General features: G+C 41.2%; 1 protein-coding gene across 13 annotated transcripts in view; it reads right to left on the bottom strand.

The window, feature by feature from the left end:
- Window positions 1–13,362, bottom strand: part of LOC105480202 (xylulokinase) — a 99,462-nt gene that overhangs the window by 40,057 nt on the left and 46,043 nt on the right. For all 13 annotated transcript variants that reach the window (XR_011619969.1, XR_011619970.1, XR_011619961.1 and 10 more), the window contains 2 exons: window positions 2,975–3,033; window positions 873–960 (listed from right to left, as the gene is read on the bottom strand). Coding sequence is in view for 2 of the 13 variants with exons in the window: in XM_011738767.2 (XP_011737069.1) it covers window positions 873–960; window positions 2,975–3,033 (147 nt within the window). In the remaining 11 variants the exon portion in view is untranslated. The remainder of the gene's footprint in view (window positions 1–872; window positions 961–2,974; window positions 3,034–13,362) is intronic.

Here is a 13,362-nt window from a genome sequence, read left to right as displayed (position 1 = left end):
CTCTATTAAATATACAAAAAATAAGCTAGGCGTGGTGGCGGGCGCCTGTAGTCCCAGCTACTCGGGAGGCTAAGGCAGGAGAATGGTGTGAACCCAGGAGATGGAGCTTGCAGTGAGCGGAGATTAAGCCACTGCACTCCAGCCTGGGTAACAGAGCAAGACTCTGTCTCAAAAAAAAAAAAAAAAAAAGAAAGAAAAAAGAAAAGAAAAGAAAAATATAAGCTGAAATAAGTATGTTAAAAAGTTAAGAACATGAAAAGAATAGAACCACTTGGGCTGCTACAGGAGCTCCCTGAACAGGCAGGAGGCAGGGCAAATTGATCCAACTTGAAGGACGAATGCCCTTGTGGGTATGTGCTGCTCCCGCCAGAACTCGCCTAGATCAGGGAGCTTCCCTTAATGCCCAGAGTTTCAGCGAGGCCTCCATCAGGGCAACAGGGCTCCATGGCGCTGTCCAGGGTCCTGGACTGCTTGGGCCTGAAGTCTTCCCCTTTGTTTCAACTTTTGTTCTTGCTGAAAAGACGGCTCTGGACTTTGTCCACTTTTCCTGCTCTCTAGCTGTCCAGACCCATGCCCACGTGCCCTCAACCATGCCCTGTGTTCTTTTCCCGTGTCCCTGTGCTGACCTTAACTCTGACCAGACTTCATTCAGTTAGGACCCAGCCTTTTTTCCCCAATTTAAGCAAAGAATAAAGGAAAAGAGAGTATGGGTTGGTTCTCACCTGCTGGGTGCTAGAAAAATGAAGCTGAAGTCCCCAAGACTCCAATGTCCCCAAAGACTGGGAACACCTCACTCTCCCATTTCCACCCTCCTCAGCCCACCCCATGTCCTGGCCACTTCCAGAGACAGCTGTCTCCCTCCATCGACCTACCATGAAAAGCTCGGTATGCAGAACCCACACAGGCTGAGTTGGCAGTGTCTATAACATACACCGGGGCACCAAACACATCTGCAAGCACCTGAAAAGGACACAGAGGTTCTACTGTGGTGAGCCACTCCTCAGGGGGAACACAGATGTTGTGGGATGCACTTTCCAAGCTCTCTCCCTCATATGTCTTCTGACGCCTTCTATTCCACTTCGACTGCCTTAAGAGGAGTACGCTTGGTCATGCTACCCTGGTGATAATAGTCAGGATGACCTGGGGAAAGTCCCTAGTGGAGGGCCACAGCTCCCCAGGCTGTCCCTGTACTTTTTAGCCATTTCACCAAAGACAGCAGAAGATTTAGGAAGTATGCTTAGCAAATGGCACTGACCTAGGGCTGGAGACAGCTGGGTATTAGACTAATATTAACAAGCCCAAACAAACCCAAACTAACAAGGGCATGTTTCAAGGGGATAGTGGTGAAGCTTCCCATTTAGGTTCAAAAATAAATTGCACACATTTCAAATGGAGGACCTGTACTAAGAGGAGTTCACATGGAAAGAACTTGCGGGAGGTCTTAGTTGACCAGAGATATTGTAGTAGATGCCACTGATGCCTACACAGATCCCCCTCACTGGACCGTTGTGCATCCCGCCCCAGCTGCTGTGAGTACTGGCTACTAATGGCTTGCAGCACTACTTCCTCAAGAAAGCTGACCTTGGCTTAGCATAGGCCACCGCTCACAGGAAATTTACTCACCCTCCCTAAGGTGCCCTGTTGGCCCTTTGTCGCAAGGTAAAACCAGTTCTGTGGTATAATTAATGTTCTAGAGCCCTGTCTCCCCGCCAGGATGGAGGGGAAGTAGACTCCAGACAAGACCATATCCTCACTTATCCTTCTTCCTCTGCACTACCCTGAGTCCCACACTTCCTTCTTCCTGGGAGCACTCTCTCAACAAACTGCTTATAGAAGAATTCCCATTTCAGGCTTTGTTTCTAGAAAATCTTACCTAAGATAGGTAATCACAAGTAAACAGCTAATACAATTACTCTAACAGTTAAGGCAGCCCCAGGCTACACCCAAAAATGCACAGTGTCCCCATAACAGGATCTGACAGACCCACAGGTGACAGTCTGAGGGTCAGACATCTGCAGGTTGATTCTACTTTTGGTCATATGTTTCTGGCATAATGAAGGACCAGAAGGACAGTAACAGTCTGGCAACTGTGTTACAACAGGACTAGTTGGAGAATCGGCGATGGTTAAATTGGAAGGCAGAGGCCTTGAGGAAGACAAGAACACTGGCATTAGATGTGAGAAGGTTTGCCATGTGGAAGAACAGGCACTTTCCATGTGACTCTAGAGGACATGCTGGTGTCAGACAGTGGATTGTACACAGCCGTAGAATTCACCTGCATGTGAGACAGATCCCACTCACAGTGTGAGCTGTAAGGCAACAGAGCTGCTTCCTGGAGAGTGTGAGCTAAGAACTCCCCATTCCTGCAGGAATGGGAATGGAGACTGTACTTCCTATTGAGTCTCTGGCTCTTAGAAGTAGCAGACATAAGAAAATGTGGCACATATACACCATGGAATACTATGCAGTCATAAAAAAGGATGAGTTCGTATCCTTTGTAGGGACATGGATGCAGCTGGAAACCATCATTCTCAGCAAACTATCACAAGAACAGAAAACCAAACACCGCATGTTCTCACTCATAGGTGGGAATTGAACAATGAGATCACTTGGACACAGGAAGGGGAACATCACACACTGGGGCCTGTTGTGGGGTAGGGGAGGGGGGAGGGATAGCATTAGGAGATATACCTAATGTAAATGACGAGTTAATGGGTGCAGCACACCAACATGGCACATGTATACATATGTAACAAACCTGCACGTTGTGCACATGTACCCTAGAACATAAAATATAATATTAAAAAAAAAAAAGAGAAAAGAAAAGCATGCATCAGAATGTATATTTACTCTTCAGTTTTCTTAGTGTACTGTGCATGTAGGCAAATAAAAATTTGGCACACACACACACACAAAAAAAAGAAGTAACAGACATGGGAGAGGCCATGGTGTAGGGCCCACTACCAACACTTACCTGTAAGATGTCTCTATTGTGAGATGCTCCTCCTGTGGCCAAAATCTTTGTCTTGGACACTGCAAGGGAAAAGAAAAAAAGTGAAATAGCTATGCCAGTTCTCCCAAGGCAGAAAGGGCTGTTTGTGCAGAGTTCTTCAGCTACAGAGGGTTCATGATGGGCCAATGCCTCCCGCTCATCACACAGGAATCTGGTAGAGATCCAAAGGTGGCTCTGTGCGTGCAGGCCTGTCACATTCATTTGCTTGTGAGGTTGCTGCCCCACTCACCTTAACTGTCTTTAATAATTTTTTTTGTTTTAAATATCTCAACAAAACAGGAGCAGAAGGTAACTTCTTTAAAGATAAAAGTCATATATCCACAACTTATAACAAATGTCATTCTTAACAGAGATTTAGAAGCACTTTCTTTCAGGATAGTGTACCAGCCAGATTCCAAAATGGCCTCCACATAATCCCTCCCTCCTGATATTCACACCTTCAAGTAGTCCCCTCTCACATTCAATAGGGCTGACATGTATACCCAACAGAACCTTGTGTAAATGATGGAGTGTGAAGTCCAAGACTAGATGATAAAAGACATTGAGGCTTCTATCTCGCTCTGACACAGATCACGCTCTCTTGGATCACTAACTTTGGGGGAAGCTAAGTGCCACATCCTGAAGACACTCAATCAGCCCTAGGGAGAGGTCTACATGGGAGTGGACTGAGGCCTCCTGCCAACAGTCATGCAAGTGAGCCAGCAGGGAGGCAGATCTTCCAGCCTCAGTCAAGCCTTCAGATGACTGCAGCCCCAGATGACATTGTGACTGCAACCTCAGGAGATATCCTCAATCAGAATCACCCAACTATGCTGAAACCAAATTCTTGACCCAAAGAAATTGTATAAGAGAGTAAACATTTATTACTGTTTTAAGCTGCTAAATTTTGAGATAATTTGTTACATGGCAATAGATAACGAATACAACTACAAACAAAACAAAGATTCACAGTATCCAGTCCGCTGTTTAACACAGACCTACCAGTCAATGCCACAAGATAACAAAAGCAACTAAAATGTTTAAGTATTGAAAGAAAGGAAAAGAAAACTGTCATTTGCAGACAATAGTCCATCTACTTGGAAAAAATAAAGAATAAGCAAACTAATAAAACTAACAAGAGTTTAATAAGTTTGCCAGATACAAAATCAACTTCTAATAATCAATGGCATTTCTAATAATAATCAACTAGCAAACGTGATAGAAAATAAATTATCATTCACAACAGCAACCAGAAATGTAAGGTAGCCTTACATATAAGGGAATACCTTAACAAAGAATTCAAAAGTCTCTATGAAGAAAAAGTTGAAATTGTTGTTAAAGTACAAAAAAAAAAAAATCTAAATAAATTAAAAGATATTCCACGATCTTGAATGAATATGAATTAACATTATAAACATGTCAATCATTTCCAATTAATGTATACATTCTATTCAACCTAAATAAAAATTCCAACTGGACTCTTTTAAGGAACTAGACCAATTTCTTATAAAATATTTATGGAAAAATGAAAACCTATAAACAGCTCAGACAATATTTTAAAAAGAAAAGCAAGGAGGGGATAATTGCTATACTACATATTAAAACATTATTATGGGCTGAAATGTGTCTACCCTAAATTTATATGTGGAAGTCCTAAACCCCAGTATCTCAGAATGTGAGTGTATTTGAAAATAAAGATAAAGACAGACATTACCTCTTTAAAGAGGTAATTAAGATAAAAATGAAGTCATTAGGGGTGGGCCCTAATCCAGTAGGACTGATGTCCTTATGAGAAGAGAAAATGAAGACACAGGGACACACAGGAGGAGACACAGGAAGAAGATGGCCATCTACAAACTAAGGAAAGAGGCCTAAGAAGAAATCAACCCTGCCGACACCTTGATCGCAGACATTTAGCCTCCAGAATTGTGAGAAAATTAATTTCTGTTGCTGAAGCCACCCATTCTGTGGCACATTCTTATGGCAGCCCTAGCCAACTAATGCAAACATACTACAAAGCCACAATAATACAACAGGTTTTCTGCCTCAAGAACAAGACCCAATAAACCCATGAAGTAGAAACAGGAATGTAGGTCGGGCGCCGGGGCTCACGCCTGTAATCCCAGCACTTTGGGAGGCCAAGGCAGGCAGATCGCTTGAGCCCAGGAGTTTGAGACCAGCCTGGGCAACATGGCAAGACCCTGTCTCTACAAAAAATATTTAAAAATTAGCCAGGCATGGTAGCACGTGTCTGTAGTTCTAGCTACTCGGGATGCTGAGGCGGGAGAAACACTTGAGCCCAGGAGGTGGAGGTTGCAGTGAGCTGAGACCGCGCCGCTACACTCCAGCCTGGGCGGCAAAGTGAGACCTTGTCTCCAAAAAAGGAAAAAAAAAAAATGAAAGGGAGTACAGAGAAAGACCCATGTATATATAGGAACTGGATAAATGATAAAGGGGGCACTACAAGTAATGGGATAAAACAGACCACTTAGTAGACAGTGTTTGGAAAACTGGACCAACATGTGGAAAAAATTAAACTGGATCCCAAGTTACACCATTCGCAACGACTCCAGATGGATCAAAGTCCTAAATGTGGAAGGTAAAATTGTAACATCAACAGGAGAAACATAAAACAGTACTTCTATGATACTGGAGTAGGCGGAAAATATCTTAAACAATACCTCAAAGGCATAAAATGTAAGATGAAAAATTGATGAATTTAATCAAAATTCTGTTAAATTGCTGACACTATAAATAAGCAACAGACAAATGAGAGATACCTGCAACAAAAAACTGTCAACAACCTAATATTCAAAGTATACAATAAACTCCTGCAAATCAGTAAGATAAAGATAGGAAATCAAATAGAAAAATGGGAAAGGATGTACATAGCCAATTCAGAGAAAGAAACCAGTTACAAAGAGCTGCTCAAAATCACTATTAATTGGCTGGGCATGGTGGCTCACGCCTGTAATCCCAGCACTTTGGGAGGCCGAGGCAGGTGGATCACCTGAGGTCAGGAGTTTGAGATCAGCCTGGTCAACATGGTGAAATCCTGTCTCTACTAAAAATAAAAAATTAGCTGGGCGTGGTGGCGTGCGCCTGTAATCCCAGTTATTCGGGAGGCTGAGACAGGAGCATCACTTGAACCGGGAGGTGGAGGTTGCAGTGAGCTGAGATTGTGCCATCGCACTCCAACCTGCCTAAAAAGAGTGAAACTCCATCTCAAAACAAAATGAAATAAAACAAAATCATCATTAATTAAGAAAACACAAATTAAACTGACACTGAGATACCAGTTTGCACCCATCAGACTGGCAACAGATTTGAAGGTTGTTGCTGTGAAGTGTTGGTGGGGATATGGGAAAGAAGAACCCTCATAAACTGCTGCTGAGAGTACATGACCGACTTCATGACAGCAGGGCTCTCAAGCTCCTTCCCTCCACTCCCTCACACACAGCAGCAGACGCAGCAGCAGTATTTGTCCCCAAGCTAAAGTAAAGGATTGCTCATTAGTGAAAGTGGGCTACCAGCTGGGGAGGGTGCTGGGGGCACCGAGTGAAGAGGAACTTGAAATGACACTGAGCAGCAGGCATGGAGACAAACATGGAAAGTAGCTCCACTCATCACAGAAAAAGGCTGGATTCCTCTTCTAACTAGAATAAAATCCTGCTTATTTTGGGTTGGACAATTCTTTTTGTGAGGGATCATCCCATGTATTGTAGAATGTTTAGCAGAATCCCCAGAATGCTGTGTCCTCACAAGGCTGAAAAGCAGAAAACGGTGAACTCACTCCTGAAAGCACCTTTATAGTGGCATTAATACCTAAGAGCCCTCATGACCTAAACACCTTCCACCAGGCCCATCTCCCAACACTGTCACCTTGGGGATTAAGTTTTCAACATGTGAATTTGGGGAGACACGGTCAGGCCATAGCAAATGGATAAATGGTTGTATAATCATGTGATGGAATATCAGAGTGCAATGAAAATTAATGGCTAATAGCTATCTATGCATGTTAACATGGATGAATTCATAAACATGACATTGAGCTAAAGCAGCAAGTCACAACACATGTAGTATAATTCCATATATTATGAAGTTCAGAAAGGGCAAAAAACCACAATGTATTTAAAGGAATGCATACACAGCTGGCAAAACCATAAAGAATTCCAGGGAAATGATAATACAAAAATCTGGAAAGAAATGATCTCTGCAGGGATGAGGGGAAGATGAGGATATAGTGGAAGAGGAGCACAGCAAGATTCTAAGGTTCTAGCAATGTTCTATTTCTTTTTTTTTTTTCTTTTTCATTTTTTCTTTTTTTTTTTTCTGAGACAAAGTCTCGCTCTGTCACCCAGGCTGGAGTGCAATGGGGTAATCTTGGCTTACTGCAACCTCCGCCTCCTGGGTTCAAGTGATTCTCCTATTTCAGCCTCCCAAGTAGGTTATAAATGTCCACCACCATGCCCGGCTAATTTTTGTGTTTTTAGTAAAGATGGGGTTTCACCATGTTGGCCAGGCTGGTCTCGAACTCCTGACCTCAAGTGATCCGTCTGCCTTGGCATCCCAAAGTGCTGGGATTACAGGTGTAAGCAACTGCGCCTGGCTGATGTTCTATTTCTTAACCCGAGTGCTGATCATCAGATGTTTATTAATATGTTTTATAATTAGCTGTAAGATACATATACTCTACCGTATACATGATATTTTTCACAATAAACTGAGCATAGTGGCTCATGCCTGTAATCCTAGCACTTCAGTAGGCCAAGGCAGGAGGAGGATTGCTTGAGCTCAGGAATTTGAGACCAACCTGGACAACAAAGTAAGACCCTGTCCCTACAAAAAATACAAAAATTAGCCAGGCACGGTGGTGTATGCCTGTGGTCCCAGCTACTCAGGAGGTTGAAGTGGGAGGATTGCTTGAGCCCAGGAAGTCAAGGCTGCAGTAAGCCGTGATTACACCATTGTACTCCAGCCTGGGTGTATTCTTGCCTGATAAAGCCAGACTTTGTCTCCAAAAAATATAATAGGCTGGGCACAGTGGCTCACGCCTGTAATCCTAGCACTTCGGGAGGCTGAGGCAGGAAGACCACCTGAGGTCAGGAGTTCGAGACCAGCCTGGCCAATATGGTGAAACCCCGTCTTTACTAAAAATACAAAAATTAGCCAGGTGTAGTGGTGGGCACCTGTAATCAGCTACTCAGGAGGCTGAGGCAGAAGAATCGCTTAAACCCAGGAGGCAGAGGTTGCAGTGAGCCAAGAATGCACCACTGCACTCCAGCCTGGGCCACAGAGCAAGCGAAACTCCATTTTAAAATAAATAAATAAAAATAAATAGCAAAATAATAATAATAATAACAAACCTTAATCTAACAAAATACATATAGTTCCACTTTGGGCTAAGATGATAATGGTCAAGAAAGAACACACTTGTGCTGCAACGACGACAGAATGGAGTAAACAACAACAACCAGAGCATCATATTTTTGTTTGAAGTTATCAAAAAAGTAAAAATTCAAGAAATCTAAATAAAATAAATTCCAGAATGAGATGAGCCCTTAAGTGCTGATTCATACCTGCAGCATGGAAAACATGAAGAAGTAAGACTCTATAGGCAGATAAACTTTGCTAGAAAAGAAAAGCAACTATATTTGGGCTGGTATGGAGGACTGAAATCTGGAAGAGTCTCCAATATAGAACTAGTCCTCCCCACCTACCAATTGTCTCCAATGAACTACTATGGAAGCAGTGATGTGGAAGTGGGGGAAGAGCTGGAAAACACAGAAAGAGCTCTGTAATCTCACTGGTTAGGTACCAAAGACTTGATGGAGGGAGGGGCCTGATCCTGCTGATCCTGATCCCAAAACACTGCAACGACTGGTGAACTAAAACTAACTAGTACTGATCCAACCCCTGATTAAACAAAAAAGACCACCACCTCACCCTCACTTCCTGATAGAAGGGCAAGCTTTCTCTGCAGGTAAACATTAGCTATTTATTTAACAACTGCATGTGAATCTACAATTATCTCAAAAGTAAAAGGGTTAAAAATTAGCCACTTTAGTCAACACTGTACTTTTAAACACAATGTACAGAATTCAACCAAAATTAAATAGCATTTTAAGAAGCAGGAAATGGGAGTAAAATAGTAAATAGAAGCAGACTCTCAGAAGAATTAGCAGATAGGAGCTTTATAATAATTATAAATATGATATAAAGTCAGAGGAAAAGATGAACAAAATGGTTAAAATATGAAAAATTTCAGCAGACAAATAAGAAAATATAAAAGAATGAAATGGAAATTCTAGAAATAGAAAAAATATAATATCCAAAATGAGTTTGTTAGATGGACTTAATAGCAGACTGAATACAGCAGAAACATGAATAAAAAGAGGTGTGATAGAAATCGTCCCTCTGAAGGTCAGGCACAGTGGCTCATGCCTGTAATCCCAGCACTTTGAGAGGCTGAGGCAGGTGGATCACCTGAGGTCAGGAGTTTGAGACCAGCCTGCCTAACATGGTGAAACCCCATCTCTACTGAAAATATAAAAAATTAGCCGAATGTGGTGGTGCTTGCCTGTAGTTCCAGCAACTCAGGAGGCTGAGGCAGGAGAATTGCTTGAGCCCGGTAGGTGGAGGTTGCAGTGAGCCGAGATCATGCCACTGCACTCCAGCCTGGCAACAAAGCAAGACTCCGTCTCAAAAAAACAAAACATAACAAAACAAAACAAAAAATGAAATTGTCCAACTGAAGCAAGGAGAGAGAGAAAAAAAGAAAAAAAAGAACAGAGAGTCAAAGTCCTAAGGGACAACAGCAAATGTGTAACTGAAGTCCAGAGGAAAGGAAAGAGGAAATAGGGAAAAATAAATATTTGAAGAAATAATGGCTAAGAATTTTCCAAAATTGATGAAAGAGATTAACCCACAGATCCAACAAGCTCAATGAATCACAAAGAGGATACATACAAAATAATAATAATTAAAAAACCCTTACTTAGGTATATCATAATCAAACTGCTGAAAATCAAAGATTAATAGAAAAATTTTAAATCAGCCAGAGAAGAAAACCCTACCACATTCAGGGGAACAACACTAAGAATGACAGCTAATTTCTCATCTGAAACATTAGAAGGCTAGAAAACGATGGAATGACATTTTCAAAGTGGTGAAAGTAAAAAGTGCCAATCTAGAATTCCACAACAGAAAATATTATTTGAATATGAAGTAAAATAAATACATTTTCAGAAAAAGTAAAACTTAAGAGAATCCACTTCTTATAGATGTTCTACATTCCTTCCTGAAGCTCTGACTTTCCATCTGGTATGATTTTCCCTTTAGCCCAGAAAACTTCTTTAGCTGTTTTTGTAGTGCAAGCATGTTGGTAAAAAATTCAAGAGTATAATATTAGTGCAAACCAGACTTTTCAAGTTAAAGATTTCAATTTAAAAATCAATTAAAAAGTGTATAGCTTAAAAAGCCAACAGAGGAGATAAAATGGAATACTAAACATTGCTCAGTTAATCCAAAAATAAGACAGGAAAAGAATAAGGAAGAAAAAAGAACATATAGAACAAAAGAAAAGAAAAAGCAAAATTGATATGTAATCCATTTTGTACATGGATGGATTGAAAAAAATAAAAAAATAAAAAATAAATGGATGGACTGGATTAAATCCAATCATTTCAATAATTACATTAAATGTAAATGGACTCTTCCCTTTAAAAATATTTATTGCCTGCCTACCTTCCTACCTTTCTTTTTTTTCTTCCTTCCCTAAAAAGCCATTAGACAGGCAAACAGAAGTGGCTCAAGGGCCACATGTAAGTACATAACCAGAGTGGGGCAGATCCAAGAGGCTGCTGGAGAGAGGCCACAGAGACAACACAGGTAAAGGTAAGCAGAGAAGCCAAAATGGGGCCTGCATGTCAAGGAGGCAGCAATCTGGAGGGGTCAGAAGAATCAACTTTGTCACTGTTAGGATAAGATACAAATGTGGGAAGGAAGACAGCCAGAATGAACCCCATGGTGTTGGACTGGAAGTGGAGTGTATAGGGTTGAACTCATGTTTTTCAACACATGGAGAAGTAGACAGACAGATAAATAGAAAGGTAAATGTGTGTATAGATACAGACTTATATATATGATGCTGTTCCCAGCCCCTTTCAGTGGGCTGAGCTGGGAAATATTAGGATATATATATATTAGGATATATATGTATGTAGATTTATACATATACATATATACATATATATGTACACTATATATGCTCTATACACTATATATACTCTATACACTATATACTCCCCTTCCAGTCCAACACCATGGGGTTCATTCTGGCTTTCTTCCTTCCCATATTTGTATCTTATCCTAACAGTGACAAAGTTGATTCTTCTGACCCCTCCAGAATATACATATACATATATATATGTATATGTATATGTATATATCTACATACATATATATCCTAATATATATATATCCTACTATTTCCCAACTCAGCCCACTGAAAGTGGCTGGGAACAGCATCATCCCAGTAGCAATGAGCATCCAGAGACAGCATCCAAACATCTCTCCCCACTCAAAGGAGTCAGGGCTCCTTGGATAAATGGAAGATTACAGGGCTGATCCAAGGAAAAAACAAGACGAGCCTGAAACTTTTTTTATGCTAGAAGCTATGGAAATGCTCAAGGAATGATGGAAGATATACCAAAAGGACAAGGGGCCAGTTCACTCATTGGTGCATAAAAAGATGAAAATTACTATCTTTTTAGAAATGAAAGATACGTTACATAAATAAAGTTAACATATAGCCTTCTGAAATGCACAAATTAGAAGTTAATACAGAATGGGAATAAATGAGCTAAGATTTCAACTTAAAAATACAGAAAAAGAAAAAAAATTCATAAAGTAGAAGGAAGGCATTTAAAAAGATAAAAGTAGAAATTAATAAAAGGGAGCACAAAACAAAATATTAACATTGCTTAATAAAATATACAAAACTTTAGCTAACATGCTCAAGGGAAAAAAAACACACAAACAAGAATGAACTAGGGACAAGGGTACAGGACATAGAATGAGATGGTGAAAGTGGAAATTACAATCCCAGCACTTTGCGAGGCCAAGATGAGTGGATCATTTGAGGTCAAGAGTTTGAGACCAGCCTGGGCAACATGGCAAAACCCCATATCTACAAAAATACAAAAATTAGCCAGGCGGTATGGCGCACACCTGTAATCCCAGCTACTCAGGTGGCTGAGGCACAAGAATCGCTTGAACCCAGGAGGCGAAGGTTGCAGTGAGCTGAGATTGTGCCACTGCACTCCAGTCTGGGCAACAGAGTGAGACTCTGTCTCAAAACAACAAAAACAAAAACAAAACAAAACTAGAAATAATCTTAACGTCCTTCAACTAGGGCTGTAAAATAATTTAGCAAACCTCATGCCAGTCATTAGAAAACATAAAGGTAGACCTGTACATACTGTTATGGAAAGCAAGTCTCAGAATAACACATAGAATATAATAGCATTTCTGTTAAATATATATATACACATATACACATGTATCAGGTTGAACCATATGAAATTGCCATTTTTGTAAATCAAAACTTCTTCAATATTGGCAATGCCGTATGATTCACAGGAAGGAAGTCACAGTCTGGAAGGAAGGAAAGGAGTCTGAGAGGCATATGAAGGGGGCATTTGCTTCTTATTCCATATTTCTGTTTTGCATGAATCTTTTATGATAAAAAGACATCCATTCGTTATGTATTTTAAAACAAATAGTTGTTTTAAGACCCTGCTGCTTTCCATCCAGCCCCTTGGCTCTGTCCAGGAGAAGACATTCAGCCCCCACCTCTCAGCTTCTCTCAGCTTCATCGCTGGAACGCCATCCTCCTGGGGAAACAATTCAAGCTATGGAAGATGTTCTAGTGTGATTCCATGTTGGAAAACCAAGAACAATGGCCAGGTACAGTGGCTCATGCTTGTAGTCCCAGCGATTTGGGAGGCAGAGGTGGGTGGATCATTTGAGGTCAGGAGTTCGAGACCAGCCTGGCCAACATGGTGAAACCCCATCTCTACTAAAAATACAAAACTAGCTGGGCGTGGTGGTGCACACCTGTAGTCCCAGTTACTCGGGAGATCGAGGTAGGAGGATCACTTGAACCTGGGAGGTGGAGGTTGTAGTGAGCCGAGATCGCGCCACTGCACTCCAGCCTGGGCAACAGTGAAACCCTGTCTCCAAAAAAACAAAAGAAAACAAACAAAAAAAACAAGAACACCTTCAGTGCCCAAATGCAGGAAAAGTAACCTGGCCATCATACGCAGCACCACAAAGATGACTTTTGACAAACTTTGGTTCTCGTATAC

Source organism: Macaca nemestrina, chromosome 2 (genome assembly GCF_043159975.1).
Source record: "Macaca nemestrina isolate mMacNem1 chromosome 2, mMacNem.hap1, whole genome shotgun sequence".
NCBI classification, from domain to species: domain Eukaryota; kingdom Metazoa; phylum Chordata; class Mammalia; order Primates; family Cercopithecidae; genus Macaca; species Macaca nemestrina.
The sequence above is the reverse complement of the archived record's forward strand: the minus strand, read 5'-3'. Positions and strand labels throughout refer to the sequence as shown.